Raw genomic sequence first — 21,307 nt, forward strand, 5'->3', positions numbered from 1 at the left:
CTGATTCCAGATATCAAGAAAGCAGCCAGCTTGGAAAACAAGATTGAACAATTTGAGCAGGGCCTGTCTCAGCTCAGGGGTGCTGTGTTTAAGCATCTCTGTCCTGATGCTGTCAGGTCCACATGCTTTTCCAGGTTTTAGCTTTTTAATGTTGTCTTCTAATTCTTTCATTGTAATTTGGTAATCAAGTGGGTTCTGATAGTTTTTAATAGTTGCTTCAAGGATTTGCAACTTTTCTTGGATTTGTTTTTGTTCATAATTTAGATTATTAGGTGAAGTTTGCTCATAAAGTTTTTCAAAATGATTTTTCCAAATGTTGCAATTTTGTAAGGCCAAATTGTCTGTTTTTTTTTTGGCTCTATTTGTTCAATTTTTTCCAGAACTGATTTTGATCAATGGAGTCTTCAGTTTCTTGTAGTTTTTGATTATAATGTATCCTTTTCTTTTCTTTTAGGGTCTTTTTGTACTCTTAGTTTTTCAACATAATTTTGTCACATTTCTGTGTTGAGTGGCTGACGGTGTTTTTGATTGGACAGCAGTCTTAATTCTTTCCTGATATTTCTGCAGTCCTCATCAAACCACTCTTCTTTTTTCAGTCTCTGTTTGGATGCAGAGCTGTTTTTGGCAAGACCTGCTTTATTAGCTGATTTATGATATATATTATTAATTTTTGTTACAGCCATATTTATGCCTAATTGGTTTTGCAGGAACTCTATTGAGAGAAAGGTGTTAATAATGTTAGTAGTTTCAGGTGAACTGATTACACTTTTGAATTTGACTTCACTGTCAGGAGCCCATCGATATGACCTGTTTAATCTGTACAGTTTGCAGGGCTCAGACTCTGCTATTTGTTCTATAATTCTTTTTAGGTGTACATTTATCTGACAGTGATCTGTTAGTGGTGTTTGTGGTCTGACAGTGAATGCACTAATATAGGAGGGGTCCATGTCAGTAATGGCATAGTCAACTACACTAGTCCCAAGAGCTGAACAATATGTGAATGTCCCCTTTGATCCTGCCATTAAGCATGTACAGACCTAGGGAGCGACAGAGATGCACTAACTCTTTCCCATTTTTGTTACAAATATGGTCAGGATTATTTCTGGGAGTAACGGTAGGAGTGAAGTATAGAGAGGACTGTCTGAAGATATGGCTATTTCCAGTAGAATCTACTATGTTAGGCTCAGATCCTGTTATGGCATTCAAATCTCCGATCAATAGAACATTACCCTGGGCCTGGTAATGTGTGATCTCTTTATGAAGATTTTCAAAAAAGTTTTCATTGTAGTACGGTGACTCCAAAGGGGGAATGTAGGCCGCACATATATAGAAGTCATTATCACATTTGATAATATTTTTATTTCATTTTAGCCAGATGTGTGTTATTGCCTTTTTAATTAGTTCTAATTGGGTTGACAAATCATCTCTGTGCCATATGATAATCCCACCTGAATCCCTGCCATGCCTTATGTTTTTCTGTTTGAGGGATGACAGTAAAATTTCTTCATAGCCTGGGGGACAGTGAGTATCAGCATCATCTCGACACCATGTCTCCAACAGTATTATTATATCATGTCCTGAAATGCATGGGTTGGGCCCCAGGGCAGTGGATGGCTGGGTGCCTGGGTTGGGCCCCAGGGCAGGGGATGGCTGGGTGCTGGGTTGGGCCCCAGGGCAGGGGATGGTGGGGTGCTGGGTTGGGCCCCAGGGCAGGGGATGGCTGGGTGCTGGGTTGGGCCCCAGGGCAGTGGATGGTGGGGTGCTGGGTTGGGCCCCAGGGCAGGGGATGGTAGGGTGCTGGGTTGGGCCCCAGGGCAGGGGATGGTAGGGTGCTGGGTTGGGCCCCAGGGCAGTGGATGGCTGGGTGGCTGGGTTGGGCCCCAGGGCAGTGGATGGCTGGGTGCTGGGTTGGGCCACAGGGCAGGGAATGGTGGGGTTCTGGGTTGGGCCCCAGGGCAGTGGATGGTAGGGTGCTGGGTTGAGCCCCAGGGCAGTGGATGGCTGCGTGCTGGGTTGGGCCCCAGGGCAGTGGATGGTGGGGTGCTGGGTTGGGCCCCAGGGCAGTGGATGGTGGGGTGCTGGGTTGGGCCCCAGGGCAGTGGATGGTGGGGTGCTGGGTTGGGCCCCAGGGCAGTGGATGGTGGGGTTCTGGGTTGGGCCCCAGGGCAGGGGATGGTGGGGTGCTGGGTTGGGCCCCAGGGCAGTGGATGGTGGGGTGCTGGGTTGGGCCCCAGGGCAGTGGATGGTGGGGTGCTGGGTTGGGCCCCAGGGCAGTGGATGGTGGGGTGCTGGGTTGGGCCCCAGGGCAGTGGATGGCTGTGTGCTGGGTTGGGCCCCAGGGCAGTGGATGGTGGGGTGCTGTGTTGGGCCCCAGGGCAGGGGATGGTGGGGTGCTGGGTTGGGCCCCAGGGCAGTGGATGGTGCGGTGCTGGGTTGGGCCCCTGGGCAGTGGATGGTGGGGTGCTGGGTTGGGCCCCAGGGCCAGGGATGGTAGGGTGCTGGGTTGGGCCCCAGGGCAGTGGATGGCTGGGTGCTGGGTTGGGCCCCAGGGCCAGGGATGGTGGGGTGCTGGGTTGGGCCCCAGGGCAGTGGATGGCTGGGTGCTGGGTTTCCCATAGTTTTCAGGATGTTATTCCAGGAGTGTTATTGGTTTTGAGTAACACTTTGTGTTAGTGAAGTAGTGGGAGAAATTCTTTGATTTTAAATAATGAGCTATTGAAGTGCCATCTGGGGGGAGGATGGGGTTGGTGTTCTGTCAGGAAACTAATACTGATGGGGGCATGGTCAGAGATAATGCTTTGGATGAATAAAATACATTGTTTTAATGTGAGTAGTCCTGTTTCAGTATTCTTTATTTTACTCCTGTAATGAGCAGAATCCAGTTAATCGCATAACCTCTCACCAGTCCCCAGTAAATGTTTAAAAATATCTTCAGTTTTTGAAATTCGTATTATGAAGTTACTATGAACAACATTTACATAACTTTTGATTTTACAAGGAAAGCAGCCCATCTAGCAGGGACAAATCTGTGTTTGGTGGAATGTATAGTGCAACTATACTGGCACGAATAGAGCCAACTGTAAAGTTTGGTGGAGGAGGAATAATATTCTGGGGCTGTTTTTCATGGTTTGGGCTAGGCCCCTTAGTTCTAGTGAAGGGAAATCTTAATGCTACAGCATACAATGACATTGTACAGAATTGTGTGCTTCAACTTTGTGGCAACAGTCAGGGGAAAGCCCTTTCCTGTTTCAGCATGACAGTGCCCCCAGGCACACAGTGAGGTCCATATACAAAGGGTTGCGAGTTTGGTGGGGAAGAACTAGACTCAACCCCATCAAACACCTTTGAGATGAATTGGAATGCCGACTCCAAGCCAGACCTACTGCCCAACATCAGTGCCCAACCTCACTAATGCTCTTCTGGCTGATGGAAAGAAATCCCCGCAGCCATGTTCCATAATCTACTGGAAAGCCTTCCCAGAAGAGAGGAGGCTGTTACAGCAGCAAAGGGGGGTCTTACTCCATATTAACGCCCACGGTTTTGGAATGAGATGTTCAACAAGCACATATAGGTGTATATAACATCACCCAATAAATGGTGAAAATTTGCTCTCCTCTACCAGGCATACTAGAGGAAACAGATGAGACAATAGCTGATATTGCTGCATTATGCTCATGAAACACACAACACATTTTCATTTCACTTTAATAAAGATTATCATCATCAATAATAAGTTTAATCTGTACAACGTTTTTGTGAATACTCACAGTTTTAAAGTAAATTTTAAAGGAAAGGGATAGTGGCCGAAAGTCTGACGAAAGTCTTCAGTATTAAAGTAATAATCTCAAAGATTTTCATTAAAATAAATGTCTGTTAAGTCACTATCTATCGCCGAATTAGGTAACACATTGGTGATTGAGAATATTATTATATTAATTCATATTATTATTATTATTATTATTATTATTATTATTAATATTATTTATGATTAAAGAACTGGGTGTCTGTGGTGACATTCCCGGGAAAAAATCACAAACGGCGCATAGTTAGTGACGCGTTTTCCATCACCCATCAGTGGTTGGTCCGCCAGAGAGGGTAGGCGGAGTTAACACAGCAGGCTCGCTCTTCAACTCACTTGTGTGTGAGCGGGGTACTGTTTTTTCCGGTGTCTGCATGCGTTACAATAACAGAGAAAAGGGGGGGGGGGGGGGTTATGGAACCCTAAAAAGTTTTTGTGTAACATGAGAGGTCATATTATTTGTTGATGCAGATTTCGTATTACATTTGATGACAATATAACGTTACTAAATTGCATAGCTATTTGCACAGCTAACGCTAGCTACCAGACCATGTCAAGAAAGACAACATTAGTTTAGACAATGTTGCGCACAGTATCCATCTCTCATATCAGGTAACGTTGCGTTAGCTAGCTAATGTAATGAACACAATCTAATGTCAGCTAACAATTAGAAAAAACGGTAGCTAACGCTACCAACCGGTACCGACCTCGCAAAACGTCTCTCGAATGCAATGCTACCTTGTTGCAACGTTGCAGTGTAGCTAACTAAAGGTCAGTTCAGATCAATGATTCGCAACGAGACTGGATGCAACTTGCAAAATTCCAAGACGTCTGATTGCAAACATTCTAAAACTGCACTTGGCGATTTGACAAGGTGGGTCTTTTGAGACCCCAGGGCAGGCAACGGCTCTGCTACCAACCAGTTCACACCGCTGCAATTTTCTCTGCAACATTCTAAAACCGTTTCGTCTCGTTGCAAATCATTGATCTGAACTGGCCTTATCGTTACCGTTATTTACATTGTCCATCAATATATTATAATGATCGGAATAAAGCCGGGGTATAGGTGGAGCAGAGCCGGGTCTGATTTATGTGTAAAGATGTCAAGCCGGAGAAAATACGGAATACGGCAGTATGGATTAGCGTTGTTATTGTTTTATTACGCTTCCTCATATGTTCCTTCAGCCTTGATGCCCTTTTTTATGAAATCTCCTTTGTTTTTGTTCTATTCTTCTTGTTCTGATTGCTAATTTAACACCCAGCTCAGCTTTATTCTCGAACAGTTTAGCTAGTAAAACCAGAAACACCAGGGGTAACATTTTGCAAGGCAGTTGTTTCAAAAATATCACACAACAATCATTTACGAAAAATACTGTTTATTGTGCACGAGATACATCAGTGCTCTGCAGTGTAAAGATGTTCATACCGGGCAAAAGGTGGATAAAGAACGTTTGTGGAGATTGATCATCACTAATTCTACCCAAGGTCTGCTACAGCATTTTAACCCGGCTCGACAGTGTAAAGACAGCTTAAGTTAACCTAATGTTAGACAACGAATGAGTATGTACATAACGTTACTTTTATAACAACCATTTTTTATTCAGTAAATAGTGCTATAGTTGGCACTGCTAATTGACTGACGTCACACAGGCAACACTGGTTGGATCCTGTTGGATCTCTGGGAAGTGAGGTCCAAAAACACACTTGCAATTACCGCTTCTCGCCATTGGTCCCTCCAAAGAGAACGAAACAGAAATCTTCGAGATTGTAACTTTAAATGCAACAAGAAATGTGCCAAAATTCATGAGGAAAAAAAAGCATAATATAATGAGCATATTCAGAAGTGTGTCATGAATCTCATATTGGAACATTTTAAAGAACGAAAGTAACACTGCCGAGCCGCAAACGTTCTTTAGGGGACGGAGTGTAGCACAGTGGGTAAGGAACTGGTCGCAGGTTCGATTCCCGGGTAAGGACACTGCCGTTGACCTTGAGCAAGTACACAAATTCATGAGAAAAACAGCGATAATATAATTAGCTATTACAAAGTGTATGAATCTCATATTGGAACATTTTAAAGAACGAAAGTAACAATAATAAGCTTTATGTTTGAAACATTTAAATGGTAAAAAAATGCTGATCAAAAAATGTTTGCATGGAAAGGTCACAGTCAGAGTTTTGGATTAAGAGCTGTTTCATGCCACCTAAAATTTGGAGAAAGAGAGAGAGAAATAAACTGATTATGTTTTTTTAAACAATAATTCAGTAAATAACTTAATGAAATTTTTTTTTATAAAGGTAAAGATATTTCAGAACAGCCCAGTGCTGGAGACTCACCAGACCAAACCCGTCACACTACTTCAGCGGCTTCAGATTGTGGCTCCTGGTGGTAAAGAGAATAGCAGGTCACAGGAGTGCATTCTCATCATTTAGTTGCTCAGCAGACACTCTAACTGTGAACAAACTACACTGCTTACTTAACATCTATTCATACAGCTAGAAATGTAGAGATGCAAATAAAGTACATTACTCAAGAGTACAATAGCAGTGTCCTACTTAGGATTTGAACTTGCAACATCTACGGTGCAAAGCCACCCCATTAACGGTACTGATGCTCATACAGATGAAACAGTGGGAATGGGAGTTTTTCTAATACTCAGTCATATGTTTCAAACTGCTGGAAGGAGGCACCCAACTGAGCAGAGGAGGCGCTCATGTGCAATTAGGCAAGGGAGATCATGCTGAAAGAATCTCCTCCCTCCGAATACGTACGGCTGAGCTGCCCGCCAGCCAAAGCAGATTAGTTGTGGTTTAGGGCTAAACCACATCGTCTAAATATCCCTTGATAATCACTTAATATTTCTGTAACTTCCACACAGAGGAGGGGTTCCAAATAGTGCTTAACATCTACAGTACAGTAGAAATGACACACCAGTCAGAGTTTGGTTCGCAGGAGCTTGGGCAGCTAAAAAGAGAGTGGCATAACTCAGGAAGGTTCCAGATACTCTGCTATTCTTTGTTGCCTCATAACCATTTTTTTAAAATCATGTAGAATTTGCTCTCAGGGCTGTCTTAGACATCTTGTGGACACAGAACTGATCGAAAATGATCGCCAACATGTCTGGTAGTTAAAGATATTCACCTTGTAACTCTTATCTTTCAAAAATGTTACTGAAAATATGATTAAATATAAAAGAATATGAGAATATAAAAATAGCGACAGATATTTAAAATGAGTGTGTGCACTCCCACCTTTCTTTCTCTTGCGCAGAAAGTACAGGCCCACAAGCACCGCCACCAAGACGATGAGCAAAACAACAACGCCACCAACAATGGTGCCTGTGTTGTCACCGTCACAGTTACGGCACTTTCCATCTGCAACACACAAACAGGCAGCGTCGGTTGTAGAGCTGCAAATAGACAGCGTGGAAAAAACTTCCATTCAAACTGATCATTACTCTCGACCTACTTTCATTCATTTACCCTGATGAACTACTCAGCGATTAATTTACTAAGTACTCAACACCATCAGATATAGCCAGTTCTCCTCAATTACACCATTCAGGAGAATTTTAAAAAATGTTCTTTTTTTTTTTACATGGGTTTGTTAATCCTTGTTAAGGAAAATGAATGAAAACCGGTCCAGACCAATGACCAGTGAGTTTAAAGGGAAGTTTTCCTCCCTGACTACTTTCGCTCCACAACCGTCACTGGAAACAGGAGTTAATAAGCATCAACCACACAAGCCCTGCGGGTTGGTTCACATCTTCAGACACTTTTCATGTGTAAGAATGTACTCCATGGGCTGGTATTGTGCCAACAGAGATACAAAAGTAGAGGAAGGCAAAAGGTCTTGGGTTGACTCCCCTGCCAATTAGTTTTAGATTTTAGCTGAAATACTGGGACATGGATCCATTCAGCTTTGAAATCATACTGATCCATGAAGAAGGTGCATTGATAGCGGTCACAGGAAGCAGCCTGTAAAAATGGGACAATTGACATTGATAGGCCAAGATTACCCCAGGATTCTTCGATCGGACTCGGCAGGGTTCGGTGGTGGATTCTGCAACTGTACTTTGAGGTGTCTGATGCCTTGATCTCCAGCCACTTCCTCAGCTGGTACGTCTCCTTACGCTCTCCATTGGGTCTCACCCCCGAAGAGGCGACCCTGTCCAATTCGGTCAATGGCACACCGTCCTTCAGGATGTTTACCGCCACATCTTTGGGGTAGAATCCGGTGGCCAAACACACCAGGGTGCGGTAGTCAGGGCTGGTGGACTTCTTTGAAAAAAGATGTACCTCAGGAGGAGCTGTGAAAGAGGAGGAGGAGGAGGAAGAACAGAGTGAGCTCATATAACAGAAGCTGATGAAATGGTATGATCCACATTTCATGACCCTGGACCTCATTATATCGTGTCTGGCTGTTCAATTCAATGTTATGTTGTGTAGTGCTTTTTGCAAAAGCCTGTCACAAAGACGCTTTACAGAGAGCAGAAGGAAAATGGGGCAGGAACCAGGCCTGGACTTCCAAAAAGCAAGCAAGCAAGGTTAAAACTTCCTAGTGAGGAGAAAAAACCTGCAGCATGGATCACCCTGTCAAGGCACTGCTCTAGTGTGTGAATTATTGCCAATGGCATTGCCAAAGATTCTGGTGAAGCCACACATCTTCCAACGACAAGCAAATTTCTCTGACTACTGACGCTGCCTCCATTTACTTTCTACGAGAGGCGATTCTGCGCACCCGCAAGGCACACTGGGATAGCTGGCGACGCGAGGCAAGCCGGCGAAGCCACCGGAAGTGACGGGGAACACGGCGCGATAACCAATCAGATTAAAGATGCGACGTGTAAACTGTCACCCCAATTCAAATTTTATTACGACCAATTGTAGGAGGACGTGTGGCTCCACCCTTAAGGCTGCTCCATACTTTCCGCGTTCCGTGTCCGCGGACAGCTGCGGACTCGTACCGGTCGCACGGACGAGCACCCGGTTCCATTCATACTATAATTGAGGGTCCGTGTCGGTCTGGCGTTCCACGTATGCGCATTTCCTGATCTACACTCCATTCCAGTTCCATTACCACAGAGTGAATGCGTAAGTGAATGCGATAAGAAAATTTTCGGTTACGCTGACCTATAAAACGTTATTCCAAAAGCAAAATTAGACATGATATACAACGTTAGAAAGCTTATACTCTCATCTACTGAATAAATGAATTGTCAATCAAGCCATACTGTACTAAAAATGGTGACAACGCTGTAAACAACAGGTGTGGTATTACGCACAGCTATTTTTGGAGGTACCCAGGCATCACAAATGCACGTGTATTTCACAAACGGATTGTCCAAGACAATATATGACCACTCAGTCTAAAAAGGGACATCTCTACGTGTTGCATATTTATTTAATATTTAGTCCCAGATATTGACTGTACAATGACATGGTATCATTTTTTAAAACTTCGTCTCGTTTATTTCGTTATTCAGTGAGCAGCGTTTTCACTGCTGTATAGGCATATCTTAGGGCTATTGTCGGGTTTATCTTGTTGCTATGACAGAATACGATTTTTTAGTGGTGAAAGAATATTTTTATGAATGCCTAGCTAGACAATATATATGTGGGTAATGGCGGATCTCCTCGAACAACTCTCTTCAAAACAAGCATCCATTAAATGTTGTTATCTGGCGCATGCGCAGTCGGCGCTCTTGCTATATGTACAGTCCCCGCGGTCACAAATTTGGGGCTGTGCGTGGACGTCCGCATAGGGGTCCGTGTGGACCCTCCGGACATGGGCAGATGACGACATTCACGTCACGCGGACCAAAGCGGACCCTCGCGGACACGCGGACGCAGAAAGTATGAAGCAGCCTTTAAGGAGGATTCAGTCAGCTGAGATCCATCACTTATTGCTCTCTAGCTCCCCCTGCTGCACGTTAAGCAACTTTGCTCTACCTTTACAACTTGGCATCAACTTCTGTCTAGTGGGCCGTTGGCTAAACATTACTTACAGAATTTTTGGAGCTCTAGGTCTTGGTACTTCAGAAATTTCTCCAGCCAGTGCACACAGTCCGTCTGTAGGTAACCCTTGGTGTACTGGCTGAGGATAGGCACGTTGTCCCATTTCTTCTTGGTGGATTCAGCTGCGGGGACAGGGGCCACCCACGCCATGTTCTTACTGTCGAAGGCCAGGAAGTCCTCGCCATCATAGCCGTACTGGTCAAAACCATTATGAAACTTCAGCTTGCCATCAGTTGTCTTTTCCACCTGGCAGCCATGCATCCACTGTAGAATATGGACATCTGGATCTGGAGAGGAATGAGGCTGTTAACCCATTGAAGAGTGTTTTTTGTTTTTTTTCAAAATTCTGAGTCAGTGTTCTAGAACTCCGCTGCTTTCAAATTACCAGCAGTGACTGTTACATCAGCATTAAAATGTTTAGTTAAGAACAGGTTGTCTGGCAGTCGGAGGGTTGCTGGTTCGATCCCCTGCCCTGGGCATGCCAAAGTGTCCCTGAGCAAGACACCTAACCCCTAATTGCTCCCAACAAGCTGGTACCTTGCATGGCAGCCTTTCACCGTTGGTGTGTGAGTGTGAATGTGTGAATGAGAGGCATCAATTGTAAAGCACTTTGGATAAAAGCGCTATATAAATGCAGTCCATTTGCCATTTACCAACACTGAAATCACATAATTGCAACATCCCACCGTAAAGGGCTAACACAGCCTTCAATGAACATTGTTTGAAAAATAACAGCACGGCATGAACACAGCAACCTGACAACGCTCTAGCCTCATTCAGCCGTGTTTTCATTCATTTACACCAGTGATGGAAGCAAGAGAATGGACTCCTCAAAACATGGCTGGTCTGTGCAGTCTAATATTTTGGCTGTACAGCCACAGACGTTACTTAAATTCTGCGGAAGCATCACGATTTTAACTAGAAGGAGCCTCCGATATACATTATTTTATAAAAGAAAAATGATAATAATAGAGTTAATACACCACTCAACTCAGACTTTAGTTCGATTCTGCTGTATATGTGTTAATTGTAAAACTCTTCTTTTTCCCCCTTCTGTCTAATTTCTGTCTCGGAATGCCCAATCACATTTACAGTCCTGTTCCGATCTACAGACTCCTTGGTGAAAATCAGTGGAGCAGGCACACCAGAACATGTGTTTTTGTCCTTAAATTCAACCAAATTAAAAGCTGTTTTTTTTCCTTCATGTGGTTTGTTGAGTTTAGCAATTGCTAAAAGTAACTCACCAACCTGGGTTTGTGAAGAAACAAGGACACGCAGCATCATTGATGCGAAGCACCATTTGACTACTTGAGTACTAATAGCTCCCCCTAGTGGAGAATATTCAGCCTGCTAATACTGAGTGAGTGTGTGTTCGTGTGTATGTGTGCGTGTGTGTATGTGTGTGTATGTGTGTGCATGTGTGTCTGTGAGTGCGTGTGAATGAGAGTGTGTGAGTGAGTGAGTTACAAACCAGGTCCACGAGGTGCTTCACATATAAAAAGTGCAATCCTTGTGTTCATTTGCAAATGAAAGTTAAGGAGGAATGTTGATTTTCTCTGTCTCACCTGATTTGTTCTGGTGCATGCGTTCCATCAGGATTTTGATGTTGACATCAAACCACTGTTCCTTGCTCCTGCGGGACTGTGTGCCTTTCTCCCAGTAGTCTTTCTCGTTATGTTCTTTCATCCATGTTTGCAACGGCTTCTTGACCTTGTCTTCGCTGTTGTAGAAGTCAATCGGCCTGTCGTTCAGAATTCCCATAGCGGTGAACTTAAAGACTCCTGGTTGACTGATGGGCTTCGAAAGGGCGGTGTAAATGTAATGAAGATCGTGAATCTCTGGTGGGGAGACAAGCAGAGATAGTGACTGCCATTAGCTGACGCGTCATTTCGATTCCCAAATATTACATTACATTTATTTAGCAGACGCTTTTATCCAAAGCGACGTACAAAAAGTGCATTTCATGGTCATAGACAACTGCTGAACACAGGTTCACTAAGGTACAATACTTATTTTGTACAGCTATTTCTAGCCAAGAACACAGTTTAGTTCACACAGTGAACACTATTCAGACCTAACCTCTGCAAAGCCAACTAGGCAGAAGAATAAGCTACAGTATTAGGACAAATACAAATTACCAAAAAGTGCTGGGATAGGGCAACATGTAACAAGTGTCATGAAAAAGGGGGGGGGGGGGGATTTAGAGTGAAATATACAGCGTGGTGGTGGTTAGTCTAGGTATAGTCTGAAGAGATGAGTCTTCAGGCCACGGCGGAAGATGGGTAGTGAGGGGGAGGTTCGGAGAGGGACGGGGAGTTCGTTCCACCACTGGGGAGCTAGGGTGGAGAAGCTCTGTGATCCCTTTGGGCGGGTGGGAGGGGTTACAAGGCGCCCTGCTGCCGCAGAGCGGAGTGGTCGAGCAGGCACATAGAATCGAGAAATGTCCTGCAGGTAGATGGGGGCTGTCCTGGGGGCAGCAGTGTAGGCAAGGGTCAAACCACTTTAGCGCAAACCACACCCCGTAGTTGCAACAAACGTTCAAAATCAATTTCATTGGTCAACACGATGAGAGCGCTGATTGGCTGAACCAAATGACAGCTTGCTGGCAACTACAGGCCGTGGTTTGCGCTAAAGTGGTTCGGGAATCGAAATGACGCTCGGCTGACAGACCTGCCCAGCAATTTATCACCACCTCTGCATCAAAAAAAACAATCCCCAAACAGACTAATCTAACTGGAGTACATCTGGTCCTTATGAAAAAAAAAATCTAAATTAGCCTTTTTACGAGTGAAATTAAAATATTCACATGTGAAAAGAAAATGTCCAACGTAAACTGGACATTTTCACATGGCTTTTTTCATATGTTTTTTCATCTGGAAAATTTCCTCGTGAAAAGAAAATAGGTCGCAGTAAGTAATTTGCATCGTCACGTTTTGACATGTCATTGACTTTTTAAAATCTGAACTACACATTTCACGTGAAAATAAAACGTGACTTGAAATAGGATAGGTTACATGCGTACTCTTCAAATATGGGGTACCCACGTGTGGTTTTTGAACATATGAGGTTTCTGAACATGTGGTTTTCCGTAAGGGTGTCCCTTAACATTGAGAGACCAGTTCAAGCAAATGCTAGGCTTTATCCGTTCTTATTTAACAAGATAAACCTTTTTGGTCCCCAGAATATTCCTGGAATATTTGCATAAACGTTCCTGTGGTGTGTTTCTGCCTGGTTTCCTAAAGTCACAGCTTTAGGAAGCTAAAGCATCCCAGAGCTCCAAGGATGAATGCTGGACAGGTCACAGTGTATTATTCAGATATATTCACTTTATTAAAAATAACTTCACTTGTGCATCATCATCCATGCTGGCTTAAACTGAGATATTTGTTCAATGTTTAAAATGTTCCTTTTTTATATTTTTGGGACATTCTTAAATGCAACACATGACTGCCATTTCACAACTAAACAAAAATATATATTTTTTTGGTCGTTGTGATTTCCAGTTTATTAAATGCACTGCTTCACATTAATGGCTGTTTTGTCTGCTTATGAAGTAAACATTGAATGGATGGTGATCTATCCTTATATTATATTAGTATTAGTATATTAGTATATATTAGTATATTAGTCATCCTTCTGTCTTTCTATGCTAGAGAGAAACATAAAATAAATAACAGCACAACAAAGAAGAAATAAAGAACGAGCACAAAGAATACAGAAATGGGTAAGCAGAGAATTATTATGAAGAACAGGATGATAGAAAACACCCATTCCCCCCCCCCAAATTTTTTTTGAGTTTTCTACCATCTATTTTTTTTCTTCCAAACTTTATTTAACAATCAAACAAACATGTACATGTTACGTCAGACATAAACAAGTACACAGTTCAGTACGAGATTCATACTTTCTTAGCGATAACTGTTCCAGAACGCTGCTGTGAAGTTAGTTTATCCACAAAGGTGAAAGCCCACTAAAGCCTATTTTGTCTTTACTGTGTTTCCCCAAATTAATTCGTACTTTATACATTTTCTAAGTTTGGGACTTGGGTATAGCCAACAAAAATAACAGATATTTTTTAAGTCAATGCCTTGCTTTTATTTCAAGGCACTTTTATGTCAGCAAAAGAAACTGCAGAACTATAGATAAATGGCCGGTCAGGTTTTAAAGCTGAGCTGTCCAACAAATTACTCCACCACCAATACGTTAATGAATGAATATGCAACAAACGTGCGCGATTAAGAGGAAATTTAGATTGAGGGATTAAAGCAAAAAAAATGAAAAAAATTTTCAGGCCAAGTCATATTCTCCATCTACAATTTGTAAAACAAGTTACAGAGGAGGCCCCGCATTAGGGCGTGTACACTGTCCGGCTTTTGTTTTTTAGTTTTTTTTTTTTTTAGAAAAGGCGGGTGCCGCGCTGCCTTTTTAGAGCGGCCGCTTCCTTCCCGCCGTGCGGTCGCTTCCCATTGGCGGAAGCAGCTGTAGCCCTCGACGCCTGCTAAACATGTAAAATTATGAGACTTCCGCACCACCCCACCCCACGCATAACCATTGCTGCTGTTCTCTAATGCAGCCATCAATTTGTAAAAAGGCTTTAACCTACACTTTATTTAAATACTCGAGACCAACAGCGTTTTAAGGGAAGAAGATGCTTTTGAACAGCTTTTCTAGTGCCAGTTTGCTTTTACGTAATTTCAATGCTGTTTTCAATCTATGAAATAAAACTGATACTTTTTGCAAGGCTTGACTCAGTTTTTAGTCATACAAATAATGAAGCATCTACATAACTTCAGTGCATATGTTTTTATTTATCTTATTTTAACACCAAATGAAATAATGTTTTTGTTTTAAGTGAGCCTCTTATCACTCAACAGAAAAAGACACAAAACAAAACTAACAGCACCAGCATTAAAGAACAATAAGTGCAATTCTTGTGCAAAAGTCTCTAGAGTGCTTTTCACTTTTTCTGCTTTTTGGCAGTGAAACCATATGCCTGAAGCTTGGGTACACCTGATACCCGTTACAGGGTTATATCTGTGGGACTAATAGGCTATTTAACACTAGAACCGCCGCGAAGTTAATCGACGGATTACCGCGGAAGTGACGCTTTTATTTTTAAATGGAAAAAAAATGCATGTGTATTTCATTTTGAAAATCGGTACGGGGTTAATTTAAGGCAGGTCTTTAGAATCATAGGGATACTTGTACTTTGTGTTTTCGTTAGTATAATAATGTGTTTTCAGCTTATTTTGCATGACAGTGCCACAAATAGAGCCTTGCTTCAGAAAAGATTAGCCTAATCACTGTCAGTAAATCCAAGGTGTAACTTCATCGAAAAGACACGATACTAAGCTTTATCTACATACACAAATCTTTGCTGACCTGGCAGTGATTAAAGGAGTAGCCTACCAAGGTGATTTTCACACTTTCTCGGTTTTATGTGCTATTTGCACAAGAGGCATTGAAGAAACACAATGAGTAAAGTATTAAATATGTCCGTTCTGTATTTTTGGAGAAATATGCGTTTTAAATTTATCGTCCTATTTTCAACCGGTTGAGAAAGTTGTCAACTTGGTGCGTCACTAACACAGTAACCACTCCCCTTTCCACACCCCGTAAGCCCATGGATAACTCGAAACCCATAGTTTGCGCCGGTGGCTTACGGGCAAGACAATGCAAATATTTGACTAACGTTAGGTTCACTTAAATTAGAGTGCCTTTTAACGATTATTAGATCATTTATGGTTATATTCATTTAGCTAGCTAGCTAGCTAACGTTAGCTAACTAGGTAGTTTTCATAAGGCAATGTTATCGATAACGTTAGCTAGCTAGTTTGCTTTTATGAGGACGTTATATTTGTGCTTTTATCTTAACTTGGCTAGCTAGATAGCAAAAATTATAATTGGATATAAGTCAACGTCCTTATCTTAGCTATCTATCGATACTTGATATACGACTAAGCTAGCTAGCTTGTGAAAAGTCTCCCAAAAAGAGCGCTTATCATGGGGGTAGCTATGGTAACGGGGCACAGTCTGTCAATCACAGCTAATTGACAGTTCTCATTACCACGCCTAGACGGTTCGGGTGAAGTTTTATAGTGGGAAATTTAGGCTTAGAAAAATACGTTTTAAAGTACATTGAAATGACTGAATAATAAAAAAATTATGCACATTTGTTTTGTTGTTGCCTAAAGACAACTGGGAAGTGTCACGTTCAACCACCATGTTACTCCTTTAACTTAAGGTACTCTGCCTTGGTTTTGCTGCGCATCAAAGTGAAGTTACTGTTTATCGCGCTGGAGTGAGGCTGAAGCCACACTATACGCGGCCCCGCCGCGCGGCGCCGCCGCCTCCATTCATTTTAAATGAGAGGTGGCGGCCAGACCCCGCAAGGCATGTTGAGATTGCCGGCGGCGTGGCGAGAGGCGGCGAGGCCGCGGGGGAGATGGCAAGAATTCAACTTTGACCCCCTCGCCGCGTCGCGGTAACCAATCTGATTTGATCTAATGATCCGTCAAGTAAATTGTCCCTATTTTTTTCTAATTTTAGTTCCACATTCTATCGTTCCACAATGGAGGACCTAACTCGTAATTTCCGTATCGGGTTTCCCAACTTAATAAAATCTCCTACAGAGACATTGATAAGAGGAACGGAGCGTGGAGAAAAGTCCCTGAAATTGTCGGTGGCTCTGCAACGTAGTTATCGCCGTTTATTCAGACTGGATTCACTGTCCAGTCTGAATAAAAATCATTATTGCAGTAACCTAGCTCTGAAAAATGTTAATAAGCTGCCTAGCTAGGCTGTCTAATGTCTAGCTATAGTGAGTAACAACAAACAATAACAAACAAAAAAATCTTCCTAATGTATTAGTTGCAAGTTGTTCGTTTCTACCAGCCACCTAGCTAGCTGACCAGATGTAACTCTGAAGGCATTATCTGGCTAATTAGCCAGACAATGTTTTTGTTGTTGGTTGTTACTCACTAGCTAGATATTAAACAGCCTAGCTAAAAATTCAGATCTAGGTTACTGCAAAAATGATTTTTATTCAGACAGGACAATGAATATGAAACACACACAACTATCTGTCAAAAATAGGTGACACGCCCACAAACCAGAGACTGTAAAAAATATGGACAAAGCTACTGTGACGTCACCCATTGCCTCCCCGTGGGTCTGTAAAACACGTTTTGAAGCTCAATGGCGGGCGCGGCCATGTTCTCGATTTGAAGCCAAAACCAGAGTTAAGCGGTCTTGTGATTTTTACAATGTGATTGACAGTCCGGTGCGGAAAAGCCCATCAACCTGAACGAACGATTGCAGAACGAACTTGAGGCTAGCTGACTGTCTGCCGTTATGTTTTAAATATATGATCAAATGTTTACGGAGCTTAATTTCCATCCGTGACTGTACTGTGTCATGTAATCACGTTATATGTATGACATTAATAATACAATTATGTTCAGTTATCTTCAATTTATGTTTCTCGGCAAAACGAATATGCTTAGCTAGCATATCAGCTTGCCAGTGAGCTAGGTAAGCTATCCGTGGTTAGCTCACGCATTAGCAATATGAACTACAGGGGAAGAACATCGACTGCACTGATGATCAGTCAATCAGAGATGTGTAGACTACTGGTGATTTGACTAGGCTAATTTTCATATAACTGTCTGGTAGACCTGCTGTTAAGCAAGCAAGTTATCGTCGTAGGTTTTCGCCAGTCAGTTAATGAGCCATTAACTGCTACTACTCCATCGCCGTTTGTGGTGTTCACTTGCTGGGTGACGCTAGCTGACCGATCGTTCGCAAGTCACAGGCGTGTAAATATGACAACGCACTTTGAAGAGCAAGTTTTCCACCTGTTGCATAAAGACAAAAATAATGTATATTGAATTTCTAATTATTATTATTTTCTTGCTAGCTTCTAGCTTTGTCACATTCGTGTAGCATAGCCCAGGTAGACATTTACGGAATGTACACTACTGACAAGCCGTCAAACACGTTTGACAGATGGAATATTTGCCGGTTAGGGTTAGCTAGCTAGTCAAATGGCTTGGTAGCCGAAGTTGCGAACTGTTTTAGCATAGGCTACTGGACTACCACATATAGCAAATAAGCGTTAGCTGATTACGCTTTCTGCCAACGAATTATTTGGTTATGTGGGCTAAAGTAAATAGTAAAAATGACTTGGCTACCGCAAAACTTCAGAGGAGGGTTATTTTATGGTCGTCTAGTGCAGCTGTAAATAGCACACGCTATAATGAAACCACTACAAAATGGGATGCCTGCATTTTCTGACTTCGCACAGGTGGACCGTGGTCGGAGCCGCAATGTCAAGGCCAAGAGACGCCACCTCCCACCCCAGTGACCACAGATTGTAGGCCCTACTGTAGCTCAGCCCTCCGCAGTAATCCGGAAGTGACGCAAGCTGTACCTCATTGGTCCAGAACAAATATTGGCACTGTGCCCAAATGACGCAATAAATCATGAAATCGACCCATGGACAGTCATAAGACGAATAAAATACACCTATTATGACTATTTGTTCTTGTGAGAAAAATTTTTTGACTTTGTATTTTGATCGCATTTGTACCGTAGACTTACATGGAAACCGGATATGAAAACACCTATACTGGAGCCATCCGTAGTGGCGCTAGTGAGCAACCAGGAACTACAACACCAGGAAATGAGCTTCAAAAACGAAGTCTGGTTTTGGCCGCTTGCCACAAACCGCCGACTGTGGGGACGCGGCGCGGCCACAGGCGGCCGTCGCCGCGTATAGTGTGGCTTCAGCCTATGTGTCATCGAAGCATTTCTGAGACACACAGTAGCTTGAATAAAGTCTAAAGCAAATGTGTTGCAGTTGTTGTTTTTACTAACGTTGCATCTAGCTTTTAAGAATGGCCCATTGCTCTCGAGGGAAAATGTTGGTAGAGATGTCTTTGAAACGCACCCACCAAAATCAAGGTAAGAAAGATTAGGCTGATAGATAGATAGTCTACTCAAATTACTTGTTAGCTAGCGTTAGCTAGCTTAGGCTAACTACTTCACAAACAAAACCAAACTGCTCGCTAGATGGCTTGCCAGATATAAGTAATCGTAAATCATATGCAATTAATTCTTTTTTCGTGTCAAGCAGGCTAGTCAGTGCCAGCGTGTGACAGCCCAACACTGACAGCCAAGGCAACAGCGCGAGAGGGTTAGGGCTCGCATAGAAACACGACACACCTCCTAAATAGCCTAATCACACGCACACGAGCTCAGCAGTAACAATTCACAATGAAATAGATAGCCTACCTTTTTTGTAACCTGATAAAAAATCAATTGCAAACAACGTCCTTTGAGAAGTTAAATCCACAACATGAGTTTTGAGCATTACTCGCTGGCGTTCAACACGTTAAATCCATAGCATGAGTCATCCTTGAGTATCCTACTCTGGCATTCATCCAATTAAATCCAAAACACGAGTCTTGTATCCTTTACTATTCGTTGCGTTAGTAAACATTGCACTCAATAAACTGATTGCAAAACGTTATCCTCCCACATGCAAAACTATTTTGTTTGATCGATGTCATCTGTGTCTACATTTGTCATGTCAGAAAAACAATGAATCTAATCTAAGCCTAATTGTGCCATGATCACTAGATTTTATGTAGATGTTATCATTATTATCATATACTGATTTTATATAGTGATCAGCAAGCAAACGAGCGATCAAACGGAAGTTAATGCCCTTGCCTTGGCATGACCCGTTATTATTTTGCAGACAATGCAAAGGCAGAATACATTAACTTCCAAATAAGGGTCAAGTTTGAGCTCAAGATTTTTATGTAGATAAATAACTTAATTTAAAAAAACAAAGAATTGCCTCATTTACAATATTTTGCCCACAGTTCATTTGGCTGGACAACAAAACAACTTTTAAGTCGTTTTTCTCAGTTCTACACTCTGGCGAATGAAGGTCTTTTGCCTTTGTAGGGCCTTCCGGATATAAGTTCGCAACAAAGTGTATGCTATATTTTGTCTTAAAGTAGTACACAATAAGTACATTTCTTCTTTAGCATTCTGATAAATCATTTCGATACTGATGGAGAACATTTTTAAAGTAAAAGCTTAGTTTTAGGTCTAAAATGGAAAATGTTGTTTCACTTTAGTTTTTTCGACTTACCGCTATTAACAGTGGCAAAAATACAGAACAGCGTTAGGAAAATCATCTTCGCACCAATTTCTCAATCGATAAACCAAGGAAATAGTACAGTGTGCACTTGAGTGTTTCCGTAAAAATCCGAAACGTATTTTCCCGTCCGATCCGAAGACGCTAGATAAAAAACGGAGTCACATATTCGCATAACGGCCAGAGAAGGGTGGAACTTAGAGGAAAAATCGAGGATGGCGTTGAAAGAGCATGGCAGAGAAAAGAAGAACTGAAACGAGAGGGTTTGCCCATGACGTCACCAGGAGGCCACCCGCAAGTTCTTCTTCCTCTTCTTCTTCTCAAATTCAAATTCAAAAGCTTTATTGGCATGACGTGGATTAAAATGTTTCATTATTAAGTCGGTATACAGACATGTTTACACCGTGCAGCCCAGCGTGGCAGTGTGTGGCCAAGATCAGACTGTAACGCTATCACTCCGTAGTCTTTCTGCCACTCAGTGGGTGTAACCCATAGACCGTTAGTGCTCACTGGCGCATGAAGCCCAAACTAGGACGCAGCCACATTGCCCGTTGCAACCAACGCAAGCGCAGTGGAGCGAAGGACGAGTCCACGACTACAGGAAAATCCACCCAGACTAAATTCAAATTCAAATTCAAATTCAGATGCTTTATTTGCATGACATATTTAAAAATACATATTGCCAAAGCGCAGTGACAACGCAATCAACTACAGTAAGAATATATAATGAAAAAGAAAAAAGAAGACAAGCAGCAACAACAATAACAGCACAAATGATAGGAACATAATACTTATTATCTATTAACTGAATTAAATTAATTGAGAAAAAAAGTATTTTCTCATCAAGAGTACCATATATACTCATACATATGCATATACATAGACATATATATATACATGCACACATACACACACATACATATATATAATATATATATATATATATATATATATATATATATATATATATATATACACATATATGTACATACATACATACTGTGGCGCCCCGAGGCCCTATCGGTGCTCCACAGGGGAGCACAAGAAGCACCAGGGCGGCCAGGCCTACCGCCACCGGCGACTGCTGGGGCAAGTGGTGAGTGGGCATTACCTTCCGAATGAAATATTGGAAGACTTCAGGACCAGGGACAGCAATCCGCAGACCAGGTGAGCTCCAAGGATCAGCACCATGGACAGGGCTGCAGCAGAGTGCAGGTATGTGGAATTTTCCACTCTGCTGCAGCACACCTGAGACTGCTTCAGTGATTGCCTCACAGAGTATGATTGCAACTTTCAACCTTTTTTTATGACTGGGGGGA

General features: G+C 42.5%; 1 protein-coding gene and 1 long non-coding RNA gene across 4 annotated transcripts in view; one reads left to right on the plus strand and one right to left on the minus strand.

The window, feature by feature from the left end:
• The window catches only part of LOC135262129 (uncharacterized), a 66,022-nt gene extending 45,631 nt beyond the window's left edge, over positions 1 to 20,391 (minus strand). Inside the window, exons 1-4 of one of the 3 annotated variants that reach the window (XM_064349005.1) lie at positions 19,983 to 20,391; positions 11,383 to 11,655; positions 9,808 to 10,104; positions 7,819 to 8,109 (exon numbers count right to left, since the gene is read on the minus strand). In XM_064349005.1, the coding sequence (XP_064205075.1) occupies positions 7,819 to 8,109; positions 9,808 to 10,104; positions 11,383 to 11,655; positions 19,983 to 20,028 (907 nt within the window). In that variant the 5' untranslated portion in view covers positions 20,029 to 20,391. The remainder of the gene's footprint in view (positions 1 to 7,818; positions 8,110 to 9,807; positions 10,105 to 11,382; positions 11,656 to 19,982) is intronic. The other 2 variants (XM_064349009.1, XM_064349006.1) reach the window with 2 other exon arrangements.
• Positions 4,239 to 6,083, plus strand: LOC135262143 (uncharacterized). Its single transcript, XR_010332117.1, has 2 exons — positions 4,239 to 5,646; positions 5,849 to 6,083. It is a non-coding gene; the product is annotated as an uncharacterized LOC135262143 (long non-coding RNA).
• Positions 20,392 to 21,307: the final 916 nt, after the last annotated feature.

This window comes from Anguilla rostrata, chromosome 8 (genome assembly GCF_018555375.3).
Source record: "Anguilla rostrata isolate EN2019 chromosome 8, ASM1855537v3, whole genome shotgun sequence".
Taxonomy (NCBI): domain Eukaryota; kingdom Metazoa; phylum Chordata; class Actinopteri; order Anguilliformes; family Anguillidae; genus Anguilla; species Anguilla rostrata.